The sequence below is a fragment of the Aphelocoma coerulescens genome, chromosome 1A (assembly GCF_041296385.1).
Source record: "Aphelocoma coerulescens isolate FSJ_1873_10779 chromosome 1A, UR_Acoe_1.0, whole genome shotgun sequence".
Classification (NCBI taxonomy): domain Eukaryota; kingdom Metazoa; phylum Chordata; class Aves; order Passeriformes; family Corvidae; genus Aphelocoma; species Aphelocoma coerulescens.
The window spans coordinates 51,966,095-51,987,240 of NC_091014.1; the positions used below are offsets into that span (position 1 = coordinate 51,966,095).

Sequence of the window (21,146 nt, forward strand, 5' to 3'; positions counted from 1 at the left end):
ATATGAGATTGGGACTGAAGCTGCATATGTAGGAGTCAGATGACTCCCCCATAATGGTATGAACCTGTCAAGCAATGTTCTCTGATGTAACTGAGGTCTGTGCTGTCTTCTGCGGGTTTTACAAGATTTGTGTGTTTTTTCTACATTTGTATGTTTCTGAGTGAATATCAGAGTACTAATGAAAATGACAAGGTGGGAAGATTTAAAACTAATACCTTTAATAAGGCTATTATTAAGTACCAATGTCCTGAATAGTTGTAGTAACCCAGTAGCTGTCTTGGAAAATCCCAACGCTTCTGCATCGATCTGGCTCTCTTATCAGCTTGATTGTGCTTCCCGATGAAAAAAGGTTCGCAAATACTGTATGTGGTCTTGCAAACGATGGTTGAGAAACTCCTATCTGCTCAGTGAATTAGCTTTGTGTTTATGTGTATTTGTTGAGAAAAATTACTTCTTGCATTTTATTTATACAGACCTCAAAGTATGCTCTGTTGGCTCACCCTGCAGTTAAGCATATCTTTAGATGCTCCTAAATTTATTGCATGCAGCTGTTCAGGACTCTTGCTGACTAAAACCATGTTAATCAAGACCTTGGTTTAGCAATATACTTGAATACATTATTAACTTTAAGCTTATTAGGAGTGGAATTCAGCTCCAGATTAAGACATCTAAATTTAGATTTCAGACGAGGAGCTAGGTGTTGAAGCTTCCACTGAAGTCAGAAGATATCTTAAGCAGTGGAGCCTAGAAAAAGATGCAGTTTACCTGGGTATCCCTCTCAAGGTGGGCTGAATCTGTTTAGGCTCACTGAATGTACTGTCTGTATACTGTGGAAGAGAAGTTCGGATAGTCCATGTGCAGATAGGTGTTAGTAAAGAGTTTTAATCTGTAGTCAATTTATTTACCGGTAGTCCCATTGGCTCTGGAACTATTTGCATGCTTAAAACTTGTGTTTTGGGGTGTGACTGATTTTATGCTGAAAAAGCATAAAAAAAACTTCTAGAAAAAGCATTAGAAGCTGTTAGAAGGCATTGTGTCTGAGGGTATCAGCTTTTCAGTTCAGGGCTGATTTGATCACGTGAACTGCTTCAGCTTAGCAAATCAAATTAAGTTACGCTTGCATAAGCTACCTCAGTTTGTAGCCTTCAGCCCACTGGTGATGAATTGTACAGTGCACTGTTGTCCTCTCAAGTGATCATGTCAGTCTCTTGAAATGTATTTTTAATTTCTGTGACCAGCACCAGGAAGGTGAAGTGATTGTACGACATTCCATTTTAATGGGTTTAATTTATTGTAGTGAAGAGGGGAGTTGTTACTTTCTGAATGGTTATCAACTTCAGTGTTAGTATATTTTATAGTCAGGCTACAAAAACAAATACTGTGTAAACACTGAAATATCTCATTTAATAAGAAGAAAGACCACTGCTAATTTTGGTAGTGAAGATCTAAGATGTTGAAGTCTTGAGAAGTGAAACTATGGTTACATAGAGAAATGTCTTTTAAAAAGTATTATACTTCAGCAGATACCTGGAATTCAGTGATTACTAAGGTCTTCAGTTTAATAATTTCTGCATCTTTTTTGCTCAGCATTTCTTTCCTGCTAGTGAAGTCCTACAAAAGTTAACTATTAGTGAAGTCAGAGGACTTAAATCCCCTTCTAAATACATGTTGCCTACAAGAAAGGATGAACTTTATCACAAGTCTAGAAATCTGTTCAAAACAAAACTGGTAGTGCAGCTGAAGAATGAGTTCCAGGATAAGGGAGATCTCAGCAAAGAGTCTATCTTCAGCTTCTTTTTATCAGTAGTAAGTGTTCTCATACAAACCCTAGTAGTGCCTTGACAGTTTGGTAAAAGAAGAGATGTGGTTCCTTCAGTATAAATTTTTAGCAATGTCAGATCTTTCTAAACAAACAAACAATTCTCCTCTTGCTGAATGTGAACTGCTTTGGTATCTTTATATCTAAAACAAAATAGCTACATCAACACTGCCCAGAGTATCTTCTTTCAAAAACCTATCAAAGATATCTGCTGTTTTTAGAAGCATTTGATAGTTTGTGCTACTGTGTCACACTTGGCTCCACATCAGCCCTTTCTGTTTTAAGTACCTTTCGCTTTTCTGTGCTCTTTCTGTGGGGGTGGGGGGGAACCCCACCTTAATTTCATGTTTCAGAAACAGCATCACATCAGGGTTTAGTTTCCAATTCAGTTATTTGTCAGCTACTTAGAGTGCACATTTATTTTGCACATAAACTCTACAGATTCTCTATTGCAAGATCCTTGGCCAGCTCTTCTTGTCAACCCTTACTTAACTCATGTGATAATTTTTTTTTTTGTACCTGATTTGATTGAAGCAGTGCTATGCAAACTAATTGTGTGTAATCCCTATTTCTTTATTATACCAAAGGCATTCTGTCTTTGGGATGGGATGACAAAAATGGTTACTAAATCTTTTCCATATGAAGTTTTTTAAACCTCAGCTCTGGGAAATCAAGCAGCTTTAATTGCCTAACAGTGAGAAATATTTTTTTTTCCAGAAAATAGTCAGCAAGTAGTAGAAGGCACTAGTTTCTTAAGCAGAATTCAGCAATAACAAAAGGACTCCTGATATCCTGCCTTGTATGTGGTTACCTAGACTAATCTTCAGCAATAACTTTCATTTGCAGGAAAGAGTCTCCAAATATATAGGCTTTTCTTCAGGTTTTAATCTTAGTAAAGTGCAGAAAACTGCAAAAAGACCCAAAGCATGGCTTAGCTTGCTCAATGAAGTTTGGTTAATCTAGCTTGGGGACTTGGATATTTTCACCTTTCTTTGTGCTGTTCATCTGAACTCCTCTGTAAATCCCTTTCAAGTAGTGTAAGTCTGTCTGAAAGTCAGTGTATTGACAGTGAAAAAGAGTGTAAGCTTGTTATTTTTAAGCTTTCCATTAACTCAGTGCCTGAATGTGGGTCTCCCTCTTAACAATCTTCTGTTTCAAATGTGATTGATCTTTAAATGGCTGACTAGCAATGCTTGTTCTTTGCCTCTGGGGGGAGAGCATGTCTTGGCACCAAATTGCAAGGTAGACTTGTGGAAAAGGAAAATAATGTGCCTTACTGTATCTTCTGTCCATTTTCATCTGCTGTCCATCTACTTTGCAGCTACCCATATTATACCAGATTATAATACAAGCTGCTCTGTGCTTATTGAGGTTCTTGGCAATCATGATCCAGCATAGACTTTTGACAGTAATGAATCATCCCCAGGATGAATTGTCTCTGCCTGATGTTGCATAACTTAGACCAGCAGAAGTGCTTTTCAGCTTGTTTTTGCATTTAAATGCAAACTTATTTAAGAGTTTTAAACATGATGCATTTTTTATATTTCTCTACATTGGGGTTTGCTCTTAGAACTCTTATGAAAGACATTTAATGGTATTATTTCTGTGAAGAGTTTCAAAAGGTTACCCAGGACTAGTATAGGCTGTTTTAAGGAGCAGTTCCAACAATGATGTAATTTCTTCAGCAGCAAAACTAATGATAAAGAATCCTTTTCTCTTGTGCCTGCTTGTTCTTGCTCCCTGTCTGTTATGCTGTGCGAATATTTAGAAGGCAGCTCTGTTGGGTCAAACAGGGGAAGGAGAGCCAAAATTTCTTTTCTTGTGATTGAAGCATCTAACAAAAAGGAATCTTTTATAACACACTCCTTGTCCCCCAAAATTTCCATTAACATTACTGAAGGTTTTCAACAGCTTTTGAATTTGCCATCTTGATACTGTAAGAGACCCCAGCTTCTTAAGTCCACTACTGTGTTGTCCTCTACGTGTTGTCAACACCTTGTGTGGCTGCCCAACAGGAACGCTGCTAAAAAAATTTGCCTCTGTGTTTGGTTTGCTAAGATACTTTTTACCCAGTCAGTACCCAGATTGTGTTCAACAGCACAGGCAGATGTGCCAGCCTGGAGTGGCACAGCACAGGGATAAGAGGAGGACAGAATGTTTCTCAGTAGTAATGCTGGCTCAGGCTAATTACCATCCTTTCAGGCTTTGGATTCACAATTCTCGGGAAGAAGCAAAGAAATCAGGAAATGTACTGTTTTGTGGAGGTTAAATCCAACCCAAACAGAAGCATAAAACATATGTAAAGTGAACAGCATGTCATGGTAGTGTTATGGGGATTCTGGGGGGTTTTAGTGTATGATGGAATTTTATTTCATGCATTTATTCAAAGTGTATGCAGATTGCATCTTAGAATAGTGGGGTGTTTTTTTGCTGTGGTGGATGTGTTTCGAGCTTTTTGTCATTGTATTCAGACCTATTCAAGTATGTCACTAGCCTTATCTATGCATTTATAACTTAAGTGTTTAACTTCAGACAGGCTTGGCCTTGAGTTTTACAGTTTAGCCTTAAAGACCTTATTCAGTATAAGAAATGAATCAGTATACAGTTGATCTTTTTGCAATTTTAGGATAATTTTTAAGTGTCTAATTTTCAGATAATTTTAAAAAGTTCTTTCACATTGCTCTCCAAGCATTGAAGTACTTTCCTGAAAAAATGCTTCAGTTTCAATAATGTCGGCATGACTTGGGAAGAGACATCTATAATACATAGCTCAGTTTCAAGGTCTTTGTGGATTTGCCTCAGTTAACAAAATTGCTGAGGTCCTGGATAGTTGCAAAAGGAAAAACGAATCTTTTCCTTTATCATTGCAGTCAGATGTTCCCTATTGCAATCAAATGTTTTCCGGAAAACAGATTGATGGTGGCTGAAGGGGATTTAAATAACTGCAGTTTATAAAAAACCTTTTCAAGTTCAAAGTTCTTCGTTTTACCGGTGTGGGTTTTTTTCTCTATCTGAAACTTCTGTATGAAATAAACCAACAGCTTCCATAAAAGTTAATGGTTTCATTGGAAGTCCAAGTAAAAATTTGAGAAGACTAAAATAATTGGGGTTTGTTCATTTTACTATGCGTAGGAAGCTTGGATTGTTTACTTAAATCTAAGTATTTTATTTATTAAAAACAAGCAAACAAAACCTAACAAAACCCTCACTCATTTGGCTTGCAGCACTTTGTGAGTTAACATTCATCTTCTATTTACAAAACTCACAGTGCAAGTTATTAATTATTTTAGGTTTAGGTTTAAAATTATTATTTAACTACAACAGTAACAGCTTTTTCAATCAGAGTTCAATTCTCATAATGTGCTTTCAGTGTTAAGAAAGGATTAATTCTTCTTAATATTAAGTGAACAGTGCCAAGAGCAGACTTAACTGAAACTCTGCTAGTTTTAAGTGCGGTAAATCAATCACATCCAATGACTACATCAGCCTGTGCTTTTGCAGAGAGGTTGCTTTGGGTTTATTCAATTTTGTTTCCATTGCAAATTGGTTGGGGGCGTTGGTTTAGGGGTTGGGGGGGTGGAGTTTGGTGGTTGGTTGTGGGTGGAGTTTTTCATTTGTTTTTTTGTCAAGTGCACATTGCTCTTGGTCACCAGACTTGCCATGAACAGACTGGATTAGAATTTCTTATGCTGTGTCCTGTGTGAAATTCAATTTATAACCGGTATTTGTTACCTAGTAAGATCTGGGCACTCTCCTCAGTGGCACTGTATGCAAGATCAGTGATGCAGCCTACTTATGTTCATGCTTCCTTCCTGCCCTTTCTAGAATGGTTTTAGATTACAAGTGGAATATCTGTACTTTTTCTTCCATGGTTCTTGAACGTGGTCCAACACTCAGCTCGTCTTCACTCATTTGCAAAATGTTTTGCAGGGATTTGATTTTTGGCTGTCTTACTTGAAATGTTTCAAGAATGTTTTTTAAGCAGCACTTACAATGGTGCTGTGGTTATATCTCTTTCAGGTGATGAATGTAACTGAAACACATTATCATAGAGTGTGCAGACAAGTTCAGGTCAAGAATTTGACCATTTAATTGCCAGTTATTTTCATGGAACTTGGCTCTGCTAAACTGTTCAAGTTCAATACATGATGTTCCACTTCAGTCACTTTTTTTGAACTTTTAGTAAAACAGCATTTTTGCAGGACATCAATGATATTTTGTAATGCAAACAGCCATCATGATAAGTTGTTCATTCTCTCTGGTTCTGTTAAACTCTCATTCCCACATAAGAGATTACTTGCTTCAGGATATTTGAGTGTTAAAGAAAATCATGCTAACCTTATTCCTTGTAACACTTCTGAAAAGTTAAACCACATTGCCTTTGTCTTTTCAGAGAATGGACCTTGGAGAATGCCTGAAAGTGCATGACCTGGCATTAAGGGCAGACTATGAAATAGCATCCAAAGATCAAGATTTCTTCTTTGAGCTTGATGTATGTATTTTGTCTTAATGGTGCAGAGGAAGCATTAGTTTGGGTACCTAGGTGGATAAATTGAGCAACAGATGTTGAGTTTTGGTACAGACTGAAGGAAGACTTTTGAAAAGCAATTTTATAAAGAGGCAGAAAAACTCTTGGCACACTTACATGAAGATACTTGCCTCTTCATGATTATATGCTAATTTGTGTGGTAGTCATCTCTAGGTAGAACTTGTTAACAGCCTCTCAGAATATCATAAAACTGAGTGCTGTCTTAGTGTTATCAAATAGCAAGCAAATGTTAAAGCTGTGTATACTTTGAAGAGAGTTTTAAATTCTGCACTTAACGAAAGTAATTTTGCATTAGAGATAACAAATCATACACTGTCTCCTTACGCTATAGTTTGTTTTGAACTCCCAGCTAGGAAGTTAGTGTTTGCTAGGACAAAAGGGTTTGGGGTTTTTAATTGTTATTTGGAGGGATGGTTAATATACTTAATAGCTTAAAATCCTAGTGAAAAAAAGTTTCAGTATTGCATGTAGTGGGTGGATGAAGTGATCCTGAATAGATTTTCAAGAATTTTAATGCCTACTAGAAATACTCACTACTTCTTCGAGATGTCTTAAGACAGATTCACTTCCAAATTTCTGCAAATACTTAGAAACTATGACAATGTGTAGACTATAATTTTTTTAAACCATTTGTATTAATATATATGATTAGTCAGCATAAGCTGGTAGATTATTGTTTCACTAATCACTAATAAAAACTTGCAAAAGTGAAGCTTTATTAAACTTAAGAAGCCTTACAGCTAATGAAATATTTATATTCTTGACAGTGTTGATCCTTGTTCTTATTGATGTTTTAGGCAATGGACCACCTGCAGTCATTTATTGCAGACTGCGACCGGCGAACAGAAGTGGCTAAGAAAAGATTAGCAGAAACCCAGGAAGAGATCAGTGCTGAAGTTGCAGCTAAGGTAAGCATGTCAGCAGTAGTTACTGCTGTCTTTTTGAAGGTCAGTTTTTCTAAGGAGCCAGTTCCAAGTTTTGAAAATATATCAAATCTAAGAATTCATACTGAAGAGAGTAGAAAAGTAATACATTTTCTCTATCCTTCCTAAAATTGCCTTTAAGGCACAGAAGGGAACACAGGGAAGAGACCTCTCTGATGTTTTTGACCTCAGGAAATGTTAGCAATTCTTATACTTTTTGAACCAAACTTCTTCCATAAAGTAAAGAAAAATCGATGTACTTTTCTCTAGATCTTTTTTGAATGGGAAAAAAAAAACCCACCCTGTCATTTTTCTGCACATATATGCAAATGCTAGGAGGAATGGTTGTACAAATATTAATTTTCCAAGACTGCAATAGGCTGTATAGACAACAGCGTGAATTACCTGAAGTTTTGTGAACAAAATCCTTTCCTGTTATTGTACAGAGGCTTGGTAACTCAGCCTTTTTCTTTGTTGTTTGCAGAGAGGCGTTTTCTGTTTCACTTTTACTTGGAGAAGTTCTCTCTGCATGTTTCTTTTAATTCTATCCTTCCAATTTTGCATATCATAACTCAGTAGTGGTTCAGATTGTTCTCCATAATTAAAAGCATTTCCTGTGTTAAGCTTTTCCTTGTCTTTCAAGGCTGAAAGAGTTCATGAATTGAATGAAGAAATTGGGAAACTGTTGGCCAAAGTAGAACAGCTCGGAGCTGATGGGAATGTGGAAGAATCTCAAAAAGTAATGGATGAAGTGGAGAAGGCTCGGGTAAAGAAGAGAGAAGCAGAAGTAAGTTGATTGTGTAAGGCTTGGGGGATGGAGAGGGCAGGGTCAAATATTAAATTGCTTGGCCTCTGTGTAATGCAGGACATCTTATCTCTGTCACTTCCTTAGCTAATTGCTTCATATAAAACTAAAGAAATTGCTTTGTGGCACCCTGTACAGGTAAAGTTTCTACCCTTCAGTACACTCCTATACTATTAAAATTATACTTCCTTCCACAAATGGTGCATTTATCCTAGTGTGGCTGTATTGGTCAGTATCTGTGGACACTACCTTTGTGGCTGTGATGGTTGCACTGATCTCGTTTGGTCTCACGGCTCTTGCTGTGGCAACCCTGTTATAACCTCATGCTGTGCTGATGTGACTCGTACTGGAAAGCTTCAGCGAAGTAATCCATTGTCTTCACTAAAAGAGAGCTCATGTCTTGTGTATCAGGAAAGTCAAAATGATCCTTGTAATGTTCAGGTGACAGAAGTCACCAAGAGCTTTTCCATTACTGAAATTTCTAGTATCTGCAGTTGTTTCCATAGTACCAGAAGGATTGCTGGTAGTCTTGCTGGTCTGTCATCTGAATGCCTTTAGGTACATTTTGCTCAGATAATGTGTTTAATTAGTGTCTAAAATGCAGATAGATTTCTCAGGAAACTAATACTGTTTTAAATGGGGTTCAGAATTAAAGTTGGCATAGTATTTTCATAATATGTTAACACAGTAATTGTAGCGTTAATGTGTATTCATTGTTGTACATGAAAAAGTTGCTCATCCTTCTATGTAATATAATCTTAACATAGTAATTGCCCCACTTTTATTTTTAATTTTAAAAACCAGTTGGCTGATGCCCTACCTTTAAATATGTTCCATTTTCAAAATAAGGAAATGTTCTCTGTATCTTAACGAGACAGTTGGTTTATGAATAGTGTGAATTAACTAAAAGGTGTTCTGGTGTTCATTGTATTTGGTTATTTGTAGTGTATCTTTGGTAAAGTGTCATCTTTGTGTTTATGTGCATTGAGAAGTAACAGCAAATGCTTTTTCTTTCCCCTAGGAAGTATACAGGAATTCTATGCCTGCCTCCAGCTTTCAGCAGCAGAAGCTACGGGTTTGTGAAGTGTGCTCGGCTTATCTTGGTCTTCACGACAATGACAGACGACTTGCTGATCACTTTGGAGGAAAACTACATTTGGGATTTATTGAAATAAGAGAGAAGCTTGAGGAACTCAGGGTAAATCATTCTTACATTTTTTGTGTGTGCTCCTACTTAATTATTTGCCAGACGACCTTAATGGAATATGTCTTTCTGAGTGTGTGAATTTTTTCATATCACTTTAAACTTTTGGATTTCATTAGCCTAAAAACACTAAATGTTCTAATTTAACATCAATTACCTGGATAGATTTGTAAGATGACCTCTTTTGCACTGAGTTATATTAAAACACACATTCACAGTAATGCATCTTGGGAACAAAGAGCTTGAATCACTTGTAAAATGGAGAACTGTATTTTGAACGAACAGCAGTGTTGAAACATACTTAGCAGTCATAGGAGATAGCCAAATGAACTTTGCTTTTAGCTAGATTATTGATCTCCTAAAAGTAGTAAGGAGACTCTTGAAAATACAAGAGCATGTAGTAAGGAGGATGATAACACTTGGAAAAGCTTTCCAAAAAATGTAGAGAAATGCCTGGAACTCAAAACAACCTGCTGTATGGTGAATGACTAAAACTCAATTTGTTTATGTTATCTGGACAAAAATTAGGAAGTGACTTTGAATAGATTCCAACAACTCAATGCTGTAGCTATCCAAAGCGGGAATACAAAATTATGTCTATCTTGAAGTCAGAAATAATTGCTATGGGGAGGTTGCATGTTCTCTATAGCTTGACCATTTAAAATCCAGTTGGAATATTATAACCTATTTTGACCAGAAATCATATGCTGGAAGAAAGACACTGGAATGACATTCTGGACTTCTAGTTTTCAAGAGAACGGATTTGAGCACTGATGCCAATTATGACCTTAATGTACAAATTGCAGAGTTCACAATTAAGCATTTTAACTGTAGAAATCACTAAAGACAATAGCTAAATTGGTTGAAGCCCTGAAAGCAGAAATTGCTGCTACTGGATTTGAGTAAATTGACTTGGTTTATGTTTTGTAATATTCCACCTGTCTTGCATGGATACTGTGACTTACCCTTCAGAGAGCCTGACTCTTTCTGTTGATGATGTTGGCAATCGAGGCTCCTAAATATAGCTGGTGTAACTTAAATCTTAGACCTTAGAACAGGTCATGTGTGCTTCCTCTCATCCCTCCATGAAATTATGCAATGAGTCACTTGAACAAGAAACCTTGCTTATAGTTAAATTGCTGATGTTGTACAAGGAAACATAGATATAATTTGACATACAGGGTTGAAATAACTGATTATTTTCACCATTTGGAAAAAAATATGCATGGGTAACTATTTCACATTCCCAAAGCATCAATAAATTAATCTTTCGAAGTGCTTTGCTAACAAAGAAAGAAAACAATAACTATCCCCTCCTTCCTCAGAGCTCTCCTCAGAGATCTAATCAAGATGCTGCTGGGGCAATTCCACCTCTCAGAAGAAGGTCTTTACAAAGAGTTGAATTTCTTGCATCATGTCCAGAAGGTGGCAAGACTTGGGTTTGGCCAGATCTCCAGTTGTGAGTTCCACATCTGAGGGCCCTCTACTGAGCGTGCCTTGTCCCCAGTAGTAGTGAGTTCATCCTGGGGGCTGTCAGCTGAAGCATCTGCTCTAACTTTGTCCCACAGTCACAGTACAGAAACAAGTAGCCTCAAAACTTAAATGTTGGCCCAACCAAGTCCTTTAAGAAACAATTAGCTCTCCCAGTTCTGATTCCTTTCTGCCTTTCCCCAGTGTCCAAAATATGATAGGATTGGCATGGAAACTCTCACATTAAAGGCATGACTTACTGTTCTGAATTCCCCTTTATTAAAAACTTAAATATTTAACTCTGCATATTTCAGGTCTTCATGTAACACCCACATGCAGCTCTTCTGCAATAACTTCTGTTTCTTCAAGAAAAAAAAAATACATGTATATATACTGAGGAAGAGAGTGGGAATAATATACACAAGGAAAAGGGGATATGCCTGAGGGAAAGAACTGAATGTTAACTGTCTAGATTATTCTTATAGCACCTTCATGTGAGAAGTTTTTAAATATAACTTAATATCTTCTTTTGCTTTTAGAGGATTGTGGCTGATAAACAGGAGAAACGAAATCAGGAGCGTCTGAAACGCAGAGAGGAGAGGGAAAGAGAAGAAAGGGAGAAACTAAGGAGGTAGGGAAACTGATATAGTTCATACACATTTCTAAATTTGCAGAATTACAATAGTTTGCATTCCTTGGAAACTTACAAGGATTGAGATGGAACTTCATTATAAGTCTTAAAACATGGAATTGTTTTCATAAAAAGCCTTTTTAAAAGCTACTGATAGTATTGTTTCTACATATTTGAAAAAAGGGGTCTTTAAATTAGATAATTTTCAGGTGTGTACCTTGTTTTCAGACCTGACAGATTTGAGCTTACACACATATGAGCTCCTTACATCTCTTAGCAATTTTCTTCATAGATGTTAGAAATCTTCCTTATTGGAAGTAGCTGAATGTGTGATTAAGGAAAGCAATTCCCTTTTCTTCTATGAAATAGTGGCTTCCAGGCCTTGTGGGGCTAGAGTGGAATGGAACCTGAGCCACAGTTCTCTCGACATGTTACGTTTCGGAGGTTAACAGTGTGAATTTCTGAAATCTCTTGCAGTCTGGTACTATTTGCCTGTCAGGAAATAAGGGAATACTGACTTCAACTGTAAGCTTTTTCTGTGGGAGGGATGTGAATTAAAAAGCTGGTTAGATATTCTTCTGGGTTTCTAGTAGGGTGATCTCAAAAATAAATTTTAAAAAGCCCAACCAACACAAAACAGGGATGTGTTTCGTGATAAACATGTTACAAAGATGTTGACATCAAATAAAAGGCCTTTAAATACGTGCTACTAAAACAAGAAATGCCATAACAGGTCAACTAGTCTGGTATATTATTACTAAATTGCACTTTATTTGATAGTGAGATTCTCTTAAGAAAAATTACTATTTTCCATTTATTTCAGGTCCAGATCCCACAGCAAGCATGCCAAAAGGTATATAAATCTGCAGACAAGGAATACCAGCGGTGAAGTTAGCCTTTCACAAGCTGGAACATTTTAAGTTTGTCTAGCACTGTTAGTTTAAGATGTCCATCTTTACAAACAAAGCTTTCTGTTACATAGTCATCTCTCTGTGTGTTTGTACACTATTTATCACCATGCTACTGAGTTTATACATCTACATCTATTTTGTACCTACTACAATGCAGCTTCATGTCCCAAGTAATACTTCAGAGAATTGCTTTTTCTTTCAAAAGCTTCTGGCTAATACCTTTTGGTGAAAGCCCATGGTTTCAAAATCCTAAGCACCAGGTTAACTTAACAGATCACCCATGAATAGTATGAGTATTCTTTCAAATCTGTACAGTTTAAGGTCAAAGTTTGAGGTACGATTGCAAAGTGATTTGGGGAAGGAAAAAAAAAACCAACTGAATTTGTATAGTGTTTAGAACCTTCCAGACTAGTTTTGTTGTTGTAGCTATGGGGAACAATACAGCCCAGTTTTTAAAGAACATCATAATACATAGATTCTGGCAGATGATCCCTGTCACTGCATCATGAAGTTCTACAGCTTTAACTGGTAAAAACACTATTTCAGATATTTTTTTTCATATTTTTATTTGCTTTCAGGAGCCTGAATTGGCTATGCTGTAGCCATACAGTCATGAATTAACTATAAAATTGTCTGCATTAGTGAAAAAGGAGTTTGTAGCCTTTCTAATGTTGCTTTCCCCCGTCTGTTTGCCTGTGATCAGACACTGCAACGGCTCTGAACACTGCAGGCCATCCTCTATACAGATGTGCTTACACGTAGAGTGCATAACATTCACAGCACGCTGGTAAGAGTAGCTGGATGAAAGCAGTGGGTGGTGTAAGCCCTCTCTGTTCCTAGATCTAGGTCCCGAGATCGCCGCAGGCACCGGTCTCGCTCAGCCTCGCGGGAACGGAAGAGAAGGACTCGATCCAAATCCCGTGAGAAGCGCCACCGCCACAGGTCTCGCTCCACCAGCCGCAGCCGGAGCCGCAGCCATCATAGAAGCAGGCACAGCTCCAGGGAGAGAAGCCGAGAACGCAGCTCTAAAAAGAGGTGAATGTGGCCCTAGAAATAAATGGCTTTTCCTAATGCACAATGAGAATTTTCACACTAAATTAAGTTTATGCCTACTACTTGGTAATTTAAAGACACTTCGAGTCTGTCTCAGATTTCAGTTACAGCTTCGGCATATTTATGATTTAACACACCAGCCTGATTTATTTTCTTTTTTTTTTTTTAATAACAATAACAGGGTTATATATTATATCTGTTCTGGATGAGTGCTACAGAGTATTGGTGTCCAGTTGATAATACCAGTTTCCTGAAGCATAGAAAGTGAAAGAGTTGATTTTCATTTGAACCCAGGGATATCAGCAGTAATCTTACTGTCATATATTCAGGTTTTCCCTTGGGCTCTTGTTCCCAACACCAGAGCCCATCTATTGTGTACTGCACCAGATAAAAACAAGTTTATATATGCCTGAAAATAAACACGTTGCATTGCATCTGAAGATACTGCTTTGCAAGGACCTCTCATGGAAAGATTACTGCAGGGGGCAGGCTGGGGCTGTTGCTTTTGAATGATGCAGTTGCTGTCTGCTCCTGAGGATTGGCTGGCTTATTTTACATGAATGAGCATAATTTAAAAGAGCTGGGATTACACGACGAGGCATTTTGTGGGGAGGTCTGCTCGTAAACAGGATTCCTTTCTTGTATAGGTTACCCACCGTGGCATACTTTGAGAGCAGTACAGTGATAGGGTGCCCGGTCTTAAAACCCTGAGACTGTTGACCTGCAAGGGGTCAGGTTTGGAAGTGGCCACACATGCAGGGCTTATAGTTCAAATTATTTCAGGGGTTAAGTCTTTGTTATTTCTGCAGGGGACTTGGGCACAAGTTACTTGATAAACAGTTGTACTAAGATGAACCTCTTACTTGGCATGTAGCTTCTCTTCTGTGACATGTAGTTTGTGGAATAGGGGTAATGCCTGTGGATCTTAGTGTTTTTTGCAAGTACTAAGTCTTGCAAAACACTACACTGTAGGGAAAATAATCTTTTCAGATGAGCAACCAACATGAAAGGTCACTTCTTTGTAAGCTTACAAAAGGAAATTAGTACAGGAGCATTTTGCAGACCTTAGTTTTGAAGCTTTGAGGTGAAGTGACAGTAACTTTCTGTAAGTGAAGAGAGTACAGTCTCACTGTCCTGTCCCGTGTACCAAACTTTTTGACTAGGAAATGATTGGCTAGCTTTATAGCATGCTGTTAAGATTTTCTGTAAAAGTCTGTATTAGAATATTTTGTGATTGCAGTACATGGTAAAATACAGATGCAGTGTTTTTCAACAACAGATCTAAGTGCATCTGTAAGTGAATATAGAGGAGGATGTCTAATCCATTTTTCTCCCATACAAGTAGCTAATTTAATTTAAAACTACATAGTTTGTTTTACAAAATAGGTCTTGGCTGGCTCCATCATAAAGGTTTTGAAAATGCTTATTTATCAGAGTAAAATATCTAAAAAGAACACTACCCCAACCTTTCAAAGTCACACAAGGATTAATACTTGTAACAAAATATCATTTTAGAACAGATGCTAGATTTGGTTTGTATTTGTCATATAGTAACCTCCCTTCCAGAATTATGCAAGTTAATTTCCCCTTGCTTTTAAGCAAACTCCTGTTTTTAAACATGTTTTTTTTTTAATTTGTAATTTATATGTCTGAGGCTACACACTCTTCTTAAACGAGAGACTGCAGATGAGAAATTTCAGCTGAACTCCAGTTAATGCAAACTAGGAGGTGGAGGCTGAAAGTAAGAGATGTAGGGAAGCACATTGAACTTAATCTGGGCTCTGTAATAAATGTAGATTAAATCCTACCTCAAAGTACTTGTCTTTTGAAGTGGGAAGTAGGAAAGGGAGAAGGGTAGAATGATTTGATGTCTTCTCATACGCTTCTGTTTATATAAATCTAAAGCTGGGTTGGAAAAAGAGGAAAAATATAAAATCTAAATGCTGTTTGATAGCTACCAATTCACATGTAACTCAAATTCTCAAATACACTGCACCTTCCAGATCCTCTAAAGAAAGATCTTCCAGAGACAAAGAGCGTTCGAGAGATCGCGATAGAACATCCCGTGATAAAGACAGAAGCTCGAGGGAGAGGTCGCCGCGGGATTTCAAAGACAAGAAACGTTCGTACGAAAGCGCTAACGGCCGATCGGAAGAGCCGAGGAGCTCAGAGGAGCGTGAAGCAGGGGAGATATAACTGGCTGTATATTCACCTGATCTCTAGCTTCCTATGGAGTTGCATACTTTGGTTTAGTTTACAGTTGTTCAAAGGGACACCAGTGAGCAGTTCCAACACTGATCCAACTAGGGTAGATGTACAGTATATAAAAGTGGTTATAACAAAAGTCAGAATTAAACCCCATGATTTAATGATGCCTAAAGCTGGGTCCTGGACTTCCACCAAGTTGTAAAACTTTTCTGAAAGATTTCTCTTTATTCAGGACAACAGTTTTATGTACCAAGATGCAGATCTCAATGTTTTTAATCTCCTTTCCAATACAAGTTAGTGAACAAATTATATTGTACTACTTGCCTTGGGTGCTTTTGAACCTTTATAAATTCTCCAATTCTGCTCCAGTCAAAACAGCAGCATTGAAAGGTTGTATTTGGGGGAATTTTTTTTTTTGTTTGCTTTTTTGTAAGAGGGTGGGTGGATATTAACTTTTACTCTAAGGTTATGTTCCCAGTGTTGGGTTTTATTTTTGTTTGGGATCCTAGGAGTTGATTACAGTGGGAGCATTTAGACAGGAATGTGTGCTGGAGAAAACGGAAATGTCTTTTTACAGTGCCTATTTAGACTTGGAAATTGAACAGCTGTTGCATTACATCTTTTTTATTTCTACTTAAATTTTGAAATCAAAGCCAGTCCCATATCTGTACCATTTGATTGGTATGTGTTCAATATATTTGTTTTTTTCCATAAGGACTCTTTCTGCTTTTTATTGTGGGGTACATCTTTAATTGTATTAAAACAAACAAAAAAACCAGCAACAACAAACAAAAATGAAGAACAAAAGAAATAAAAAAAATAAAAAAGAAACCATATTGTCCAGTAACTTAACAAGGATATACTGGTCTCTTAAGGTGGCTAACTAGCCATTCAGTCTTTTAAAAAATATCTGGTTATTGGAGTTTTTAACATACAGATGGGTTCTAGGAGAAGCAGTCATTCTGCTTACAATCTTATTCTAAAATCTTCAAAAGCAGGAACATGTGGAGTCAGAATCATAGAACAGTTTGGGTTGGAAGGGACCTTAAAGATCATCCAGTTCCAACCCCCTTAATGTGATCAGGGACACCTTTCACTAGACCAGGTTGCTCAGAGCCCCATCCAACCTGGCTTTGAACAGTTCCAAGGATGGGACATCCACAGCTTCTGTGGGCAACCCCTCACCAACCCTCACTGCAAAGAATTGATTCCTAATATTCCATCTAAATCTACCCTCTTTCAGTTTAAAGCCATTCTCCCTTGTCCTGTCACTACATGCCCTTGTAAAAAGTCCCTCTCCAGTTGTAGGCTTCCTTTAGGTACTGGAACATGCAATAAGATCTCTCCAGAGCCTTTTCTTCAGGCTGAACAACCTGAACTCTGTCAGCCTTTCCTCACAGGAGAGGTGCTCCATCCCTGTGATCATCTTGGTGGCCTCCTCTAGACTCACTCCACCAGGTCCATGTCCTTCCTGTGCTGGGACCCCAGAGCTGGGTGCAGCACTGCAGGTGGGGTCCCACCAGAGCAGAAGGGCAGAATCCCCTCCCTCACCCTGCTGCCCATGCAGCTTTGGATGCAGCCCAGGATACAATTGGCTTTCTGGGCTGTGAGTGCACATCGCTGGGTCATGTCCAGCCTCTTGTCCCCCTGCATGCCAAGTCCTTTTCGGCAGGGGTGCTCTCCATTTGTTCGTCCTTCAGCCTGGATTTATGCTTGGGATTGCCCTGACCCAGGTGCAGCACCTTGTACTTGCCCTTGTTGAACTTCTTGAGCTTTGCATGGACCCACCCCTCAAGGCAGTCAAAGTCCCTCTGGCTGGCATCCCTTTCCTCCTGTGTGTTGACTGCACCAGCTTGCTGACGGTGCCCTTGATCGCAGTCCGTGTCACTGACAAAACATAAAGGGGTTGCTGTTCATTCTGTTGGATTGAAAATGCTTTGGGGTATTGACTCAGATATGCCCTACTCCCACACAGAAGAATTTAGAGATTGGTAAATTTTCCTCCTTAAGATCACACCACTGAGTTACCTAACAGTGATGCTTAAGAGCAGTGTTTGTAACGATTTCTTGACATTTCCAGTAGGTTCTGCAGCCGCTGTCCCCCTGTAGTGCAAGTGCCTATGAAGGCCTGCTAGCTAACGTTGTGTAGTACCATTCACTCTGTGCATTTGTCCACAGTGTTGTTTCTGTAGCATTTTCTGTGTGGTCAGAACACATGGGTAATAACTCTAACACAGAGGGTAATTTAGCAGTATGTTGGCTGGCAGTGAAAGCTAGAACAGGTCATTTACACCTCTGCAAGGGCTTGGATCCAGCATTGCACGTTCTACTTTGAATTCACGTCATTTTAAGCTCCCAAAGTGATCATGACTAACTACTTAGCACTTCTTTTTTTCTTTCTTTTTTTTAATCCATTTGAATTCTGAGCATCAGTTTCCTTCCTGGGACTGTTTTTTGATTTCCTGGATGACCCAGGTGCTTCATGAATGGAAGTTACTGGTGTTTGTCCATCTGGTACGGCCACAAGTGTAAGTGCTCAATAACATCTATCATCACATAGTTGTTAATGGAATTCTAGTGGTGTGACAAAAGGTGACCAGATACATCTTACATAGCACAAGTGCCAGTGATTCCTTTGGAATTCCTTTCTGGAATAACAGTATTCCAGAAATACTGAGGACCTGTCTCCCCCTGCAGCCAGCAACTAGAAATTTTGTATTGTAAAAAGGGGAAGGGGAGGGGTGGTGGGTGAGATTTGCATAATGTGCCAAAACAGTGCCTAGACTCCACACTAGCAATTTCTGGATAACATGCCATTCATTTTACAAATGGCTTATAAATTTAATTACAACAGGGGGATTAGGTTTGGGCCTTCCATTATGTAGAGGAAGTACCACGCTGATGTTAAACAAGAAGGTAATATCTCTGATTTCCTCATAAAATAATCTGAATTACTTGTGGAAATACAGGACTGAAGTACAGTTCGGAAGAAAAAATTAAGGTGACTGATGAAACCCACCTAGGCTGCAAAAGATTTGGGGCATCTATCGGGAGACTACTCCTAAATATGGATCTTCCATCAGAACCCAGTGAGATTAATTTCCAGGAGTGCAAAACTGAGGTATTCACCACCTGTAAATTTCCTGCTGGACAGCTGAAGAGTGGTATGGACTGACTTTAGTCTTCATGGTCAAATAGATTATGAAATGGAGTTCTTGAGGGGACCTAGGGATGCTGTAGCTCAGCATCAGCTTTTGGGATCTTGGAAATTTTGCTGATGCAGTTGTAGCTCCGTAGCAGTTTTTATCAAACTGAATGTGTACAAAATGAGCAGAAAACGTAAATTACTTCACTGATTTAACGTGTTTGAACTGCAGTGAACCTGCAAGCATTATTCCTGTGTCTCATAATCACTCTGGGTTAGTCAGGGGACTGCGAAACAGAAAAAGGTTAAGGTGGTAAGCAGCTGGAGGATGGCACATTAGCAGAAATGAGATCCCGTCCTGAACATGGAATCATAAAATTGGTTACCCTGAAAAAGCCCCTCAAGATCATAGAATCCACCCTTTAACCCAGCACTGCCCAGCCCACCACTAAACCATGTCCTCTAATGCCACATCTTCACACCTTTTGAATACCCCCAGGGATGGCGACTCAGCCACTTCCCTGGGCAGTCTGGCCCAAAGCTGCATAGCTTGTGTGTTGCTTTTCCCACTGCAGCACGAGGAGCCACACAGTAAAACGGTGACGTATCCACGCAGAGGTGCTCGGCCTAGTGCCGCTGTATCCCATTACCCACCATGACTTGCCCGAGAAGCTGGCACAGGAGGCTGTTCCTCTGTCATCTTGCCTTCCACCAGCTGTTGAATCTGGGAGTTACCATCCTATTACTACAATGATAGCCCTGCCCTGGAGCCCATCTCTCTGTCCAGGCTATCTTGCCCCACCCATCCCCAGGGGCAATGGGGGAAAATAGGTGAGCCAGCAGGGACACAGCAGATGGAGGTTGTAGTCAGCATTAAACTAAGTATAAATGCAGACTGAGCCACACTCCAGAGGTGATGGCAGTATGCAGTGTTACGTAGGGGCCTGCAGCACCTGACAACCCCTCCAGTTTACTGTTCTTCGTCCCATATTTCACATGCCACCTTCCTCAGTATCGCTGTTCTTTATTCAACAGACAGTAGAGCTCAGTTTCTTCTGATGCAGCGACTTATAAAAAATGTTAATGCACTCTTCATCCAGTCCTGCATGATGGTTCTTGCTCTGTGGTTTTTTGCTTTGATCACTTTTTTCCACTTGCTTAATAAATTCTCACACTGTTACTGCTTATGTAATTATTTGTTCTTTTCAGCAACACCTGAAATCTGTCTTTCCCTGCAGCTTGCAAAACTGGGAAGCAGCAGACTTCAGCTGGAAATACAAGGAAAGAGAATGTTTGCTTCTAGCCCTGGCTCTCCTCTTTATCCCTGCTTTTCCCTCTGTGGGCATATAATGGAGCCAGCGGGCAATTAGAAAATTCTCTCATGACTTACCTCTCCTGGCTTTGGCTTTTCACTTCCTTTTGCTGGGGAAACTGTAGTCCCAAATTCTTTTTCCCTAGGTTCCGCGGTGCTTCCAGTGCACTGCAGGCAAGCAGAGTCCTAGGAGATGCACCATCGGGAAGGCAGGATTAACTAGCAACAAAACAGGGCTGGACACCTGCAAGTTCACAAAGGGCATGACAGCAGCAGGAGCTGCTATGGCTGTAAAACCGTTTTCCCAGGCTGAAATGATCTGACAAGTGCTGACTGTAGTAAAGTATTGATGGTGATGCTCAGTTAAGTGCACAAGGGATAGAAATAGTTCCAGGTGCTGGCTCAGAGGGGCTGCAAAGAAGGCACTTTCAGGCACCTTCAGCCCATTTCAAGCCTGTCTCCATCTCTAGAAGGTGGTAGTGATATGCGGAAAAGACTCTACAACTCGAAAGTTGTAAAGTAGGTATGTTTATTGCAGCGCCGGCCGCACGGGGGGTAACCCCCAAAACACCATGCGTGCCAACTGCGGTACTCAGCTTGACATATATCTGGTTACAAATTACATATACATCAGGGTACACAATACACCTATACATATTCATCGTCTGTCCCTGCTTATTATTATAATTAGCCTAACATCTTACTACGCCTGCACAGTGCCACCTGGTGGTCGTGGGCCGGGGTCTCCGGCATGAAGTAAGCAGTCTACCTCAGATTTGAACTCTTCACCTTGCTTCCTTGCACGTGTTCGTTGAGGTCCTGGTCTCAGTCCAAGCCCCAAAGCTGGTTCGAGCCAGTTCCAAGGTCCGAAAGTAGGATTTCTGGTCATGGTTTCTTCCTCTTATCAAGGGTCTGGCATCCTATCCTTATCCTCCTGTACATCCTTCCCCTTTACCTGGCTGGTATAGTAAATGTTCAGCAAGCAGTACATTGTTTAGCAAGCACCTGCAAAGTTTTGCAGTACTAGCAGTACCCACAGCAATTAACCCCTAAAATCTAGGCCCCTTGTATCAGTAGGTGGGGGGGGACTTTGCATGGAACCACTGTAACTTTTCA

General features: G+C 39.3%; 1 protein-coding gene across 5 annotated transcripts in view; it reads left to right on the top strand.

Moving 5' to 3' along the window:
- The window catches only part of LOC138103712 (putative RNA-binding protein Luc7-like 2), a 32,425-nt gene extending 16,248 nt beyond the window's left edge, over window positions 1–16,177 (top strand). For 4 of the 5 annotated variants that reach the window (XM_069002249.1, XM_069002217.1, XM_069002238.1 and 1 more), the window contains 8 exons: window positions 6,213–6,311; window positions 7,166–7,276; window positions 7,935–8,078; window positions 9,118–9,294; window positions 11,310–11,401; window positions 12,225–12,254; window positions 13,153–13,347; window positions 15,369–16,177. In XM_069002249.1, the coding sequence (XP_068858350.1) occupies window positions 6,213–6,311; window positions 7,166–7,276; window positions 7,935–8,078; window positions 9,118–9,294; window positions 11,310–11,401; window positions 12,225–12,254; window positions 13,153–13,347; window positions 15,369–15,561 (1,041 nt within the window). In that variant the 3' untranslated portion in view covers window positions 15,562–16,177. The remainder of the gene's footprint in view (window positions 1–6,212; window positions 6,312–7,165; window positions 7,277–7,934; window positions 8,079–9,117; window positions 9,295–11,309; window positions 11,402–12,224; window positions 12,255–13,152; window positions 13,348–15,368) is intronic. The other variant, XM_069002226.1, reaches the window with a different exon arrangement.
- The last annotated feature ends 4,969 nt before the right edge of the window (window positions 16,178–21,146 follow it).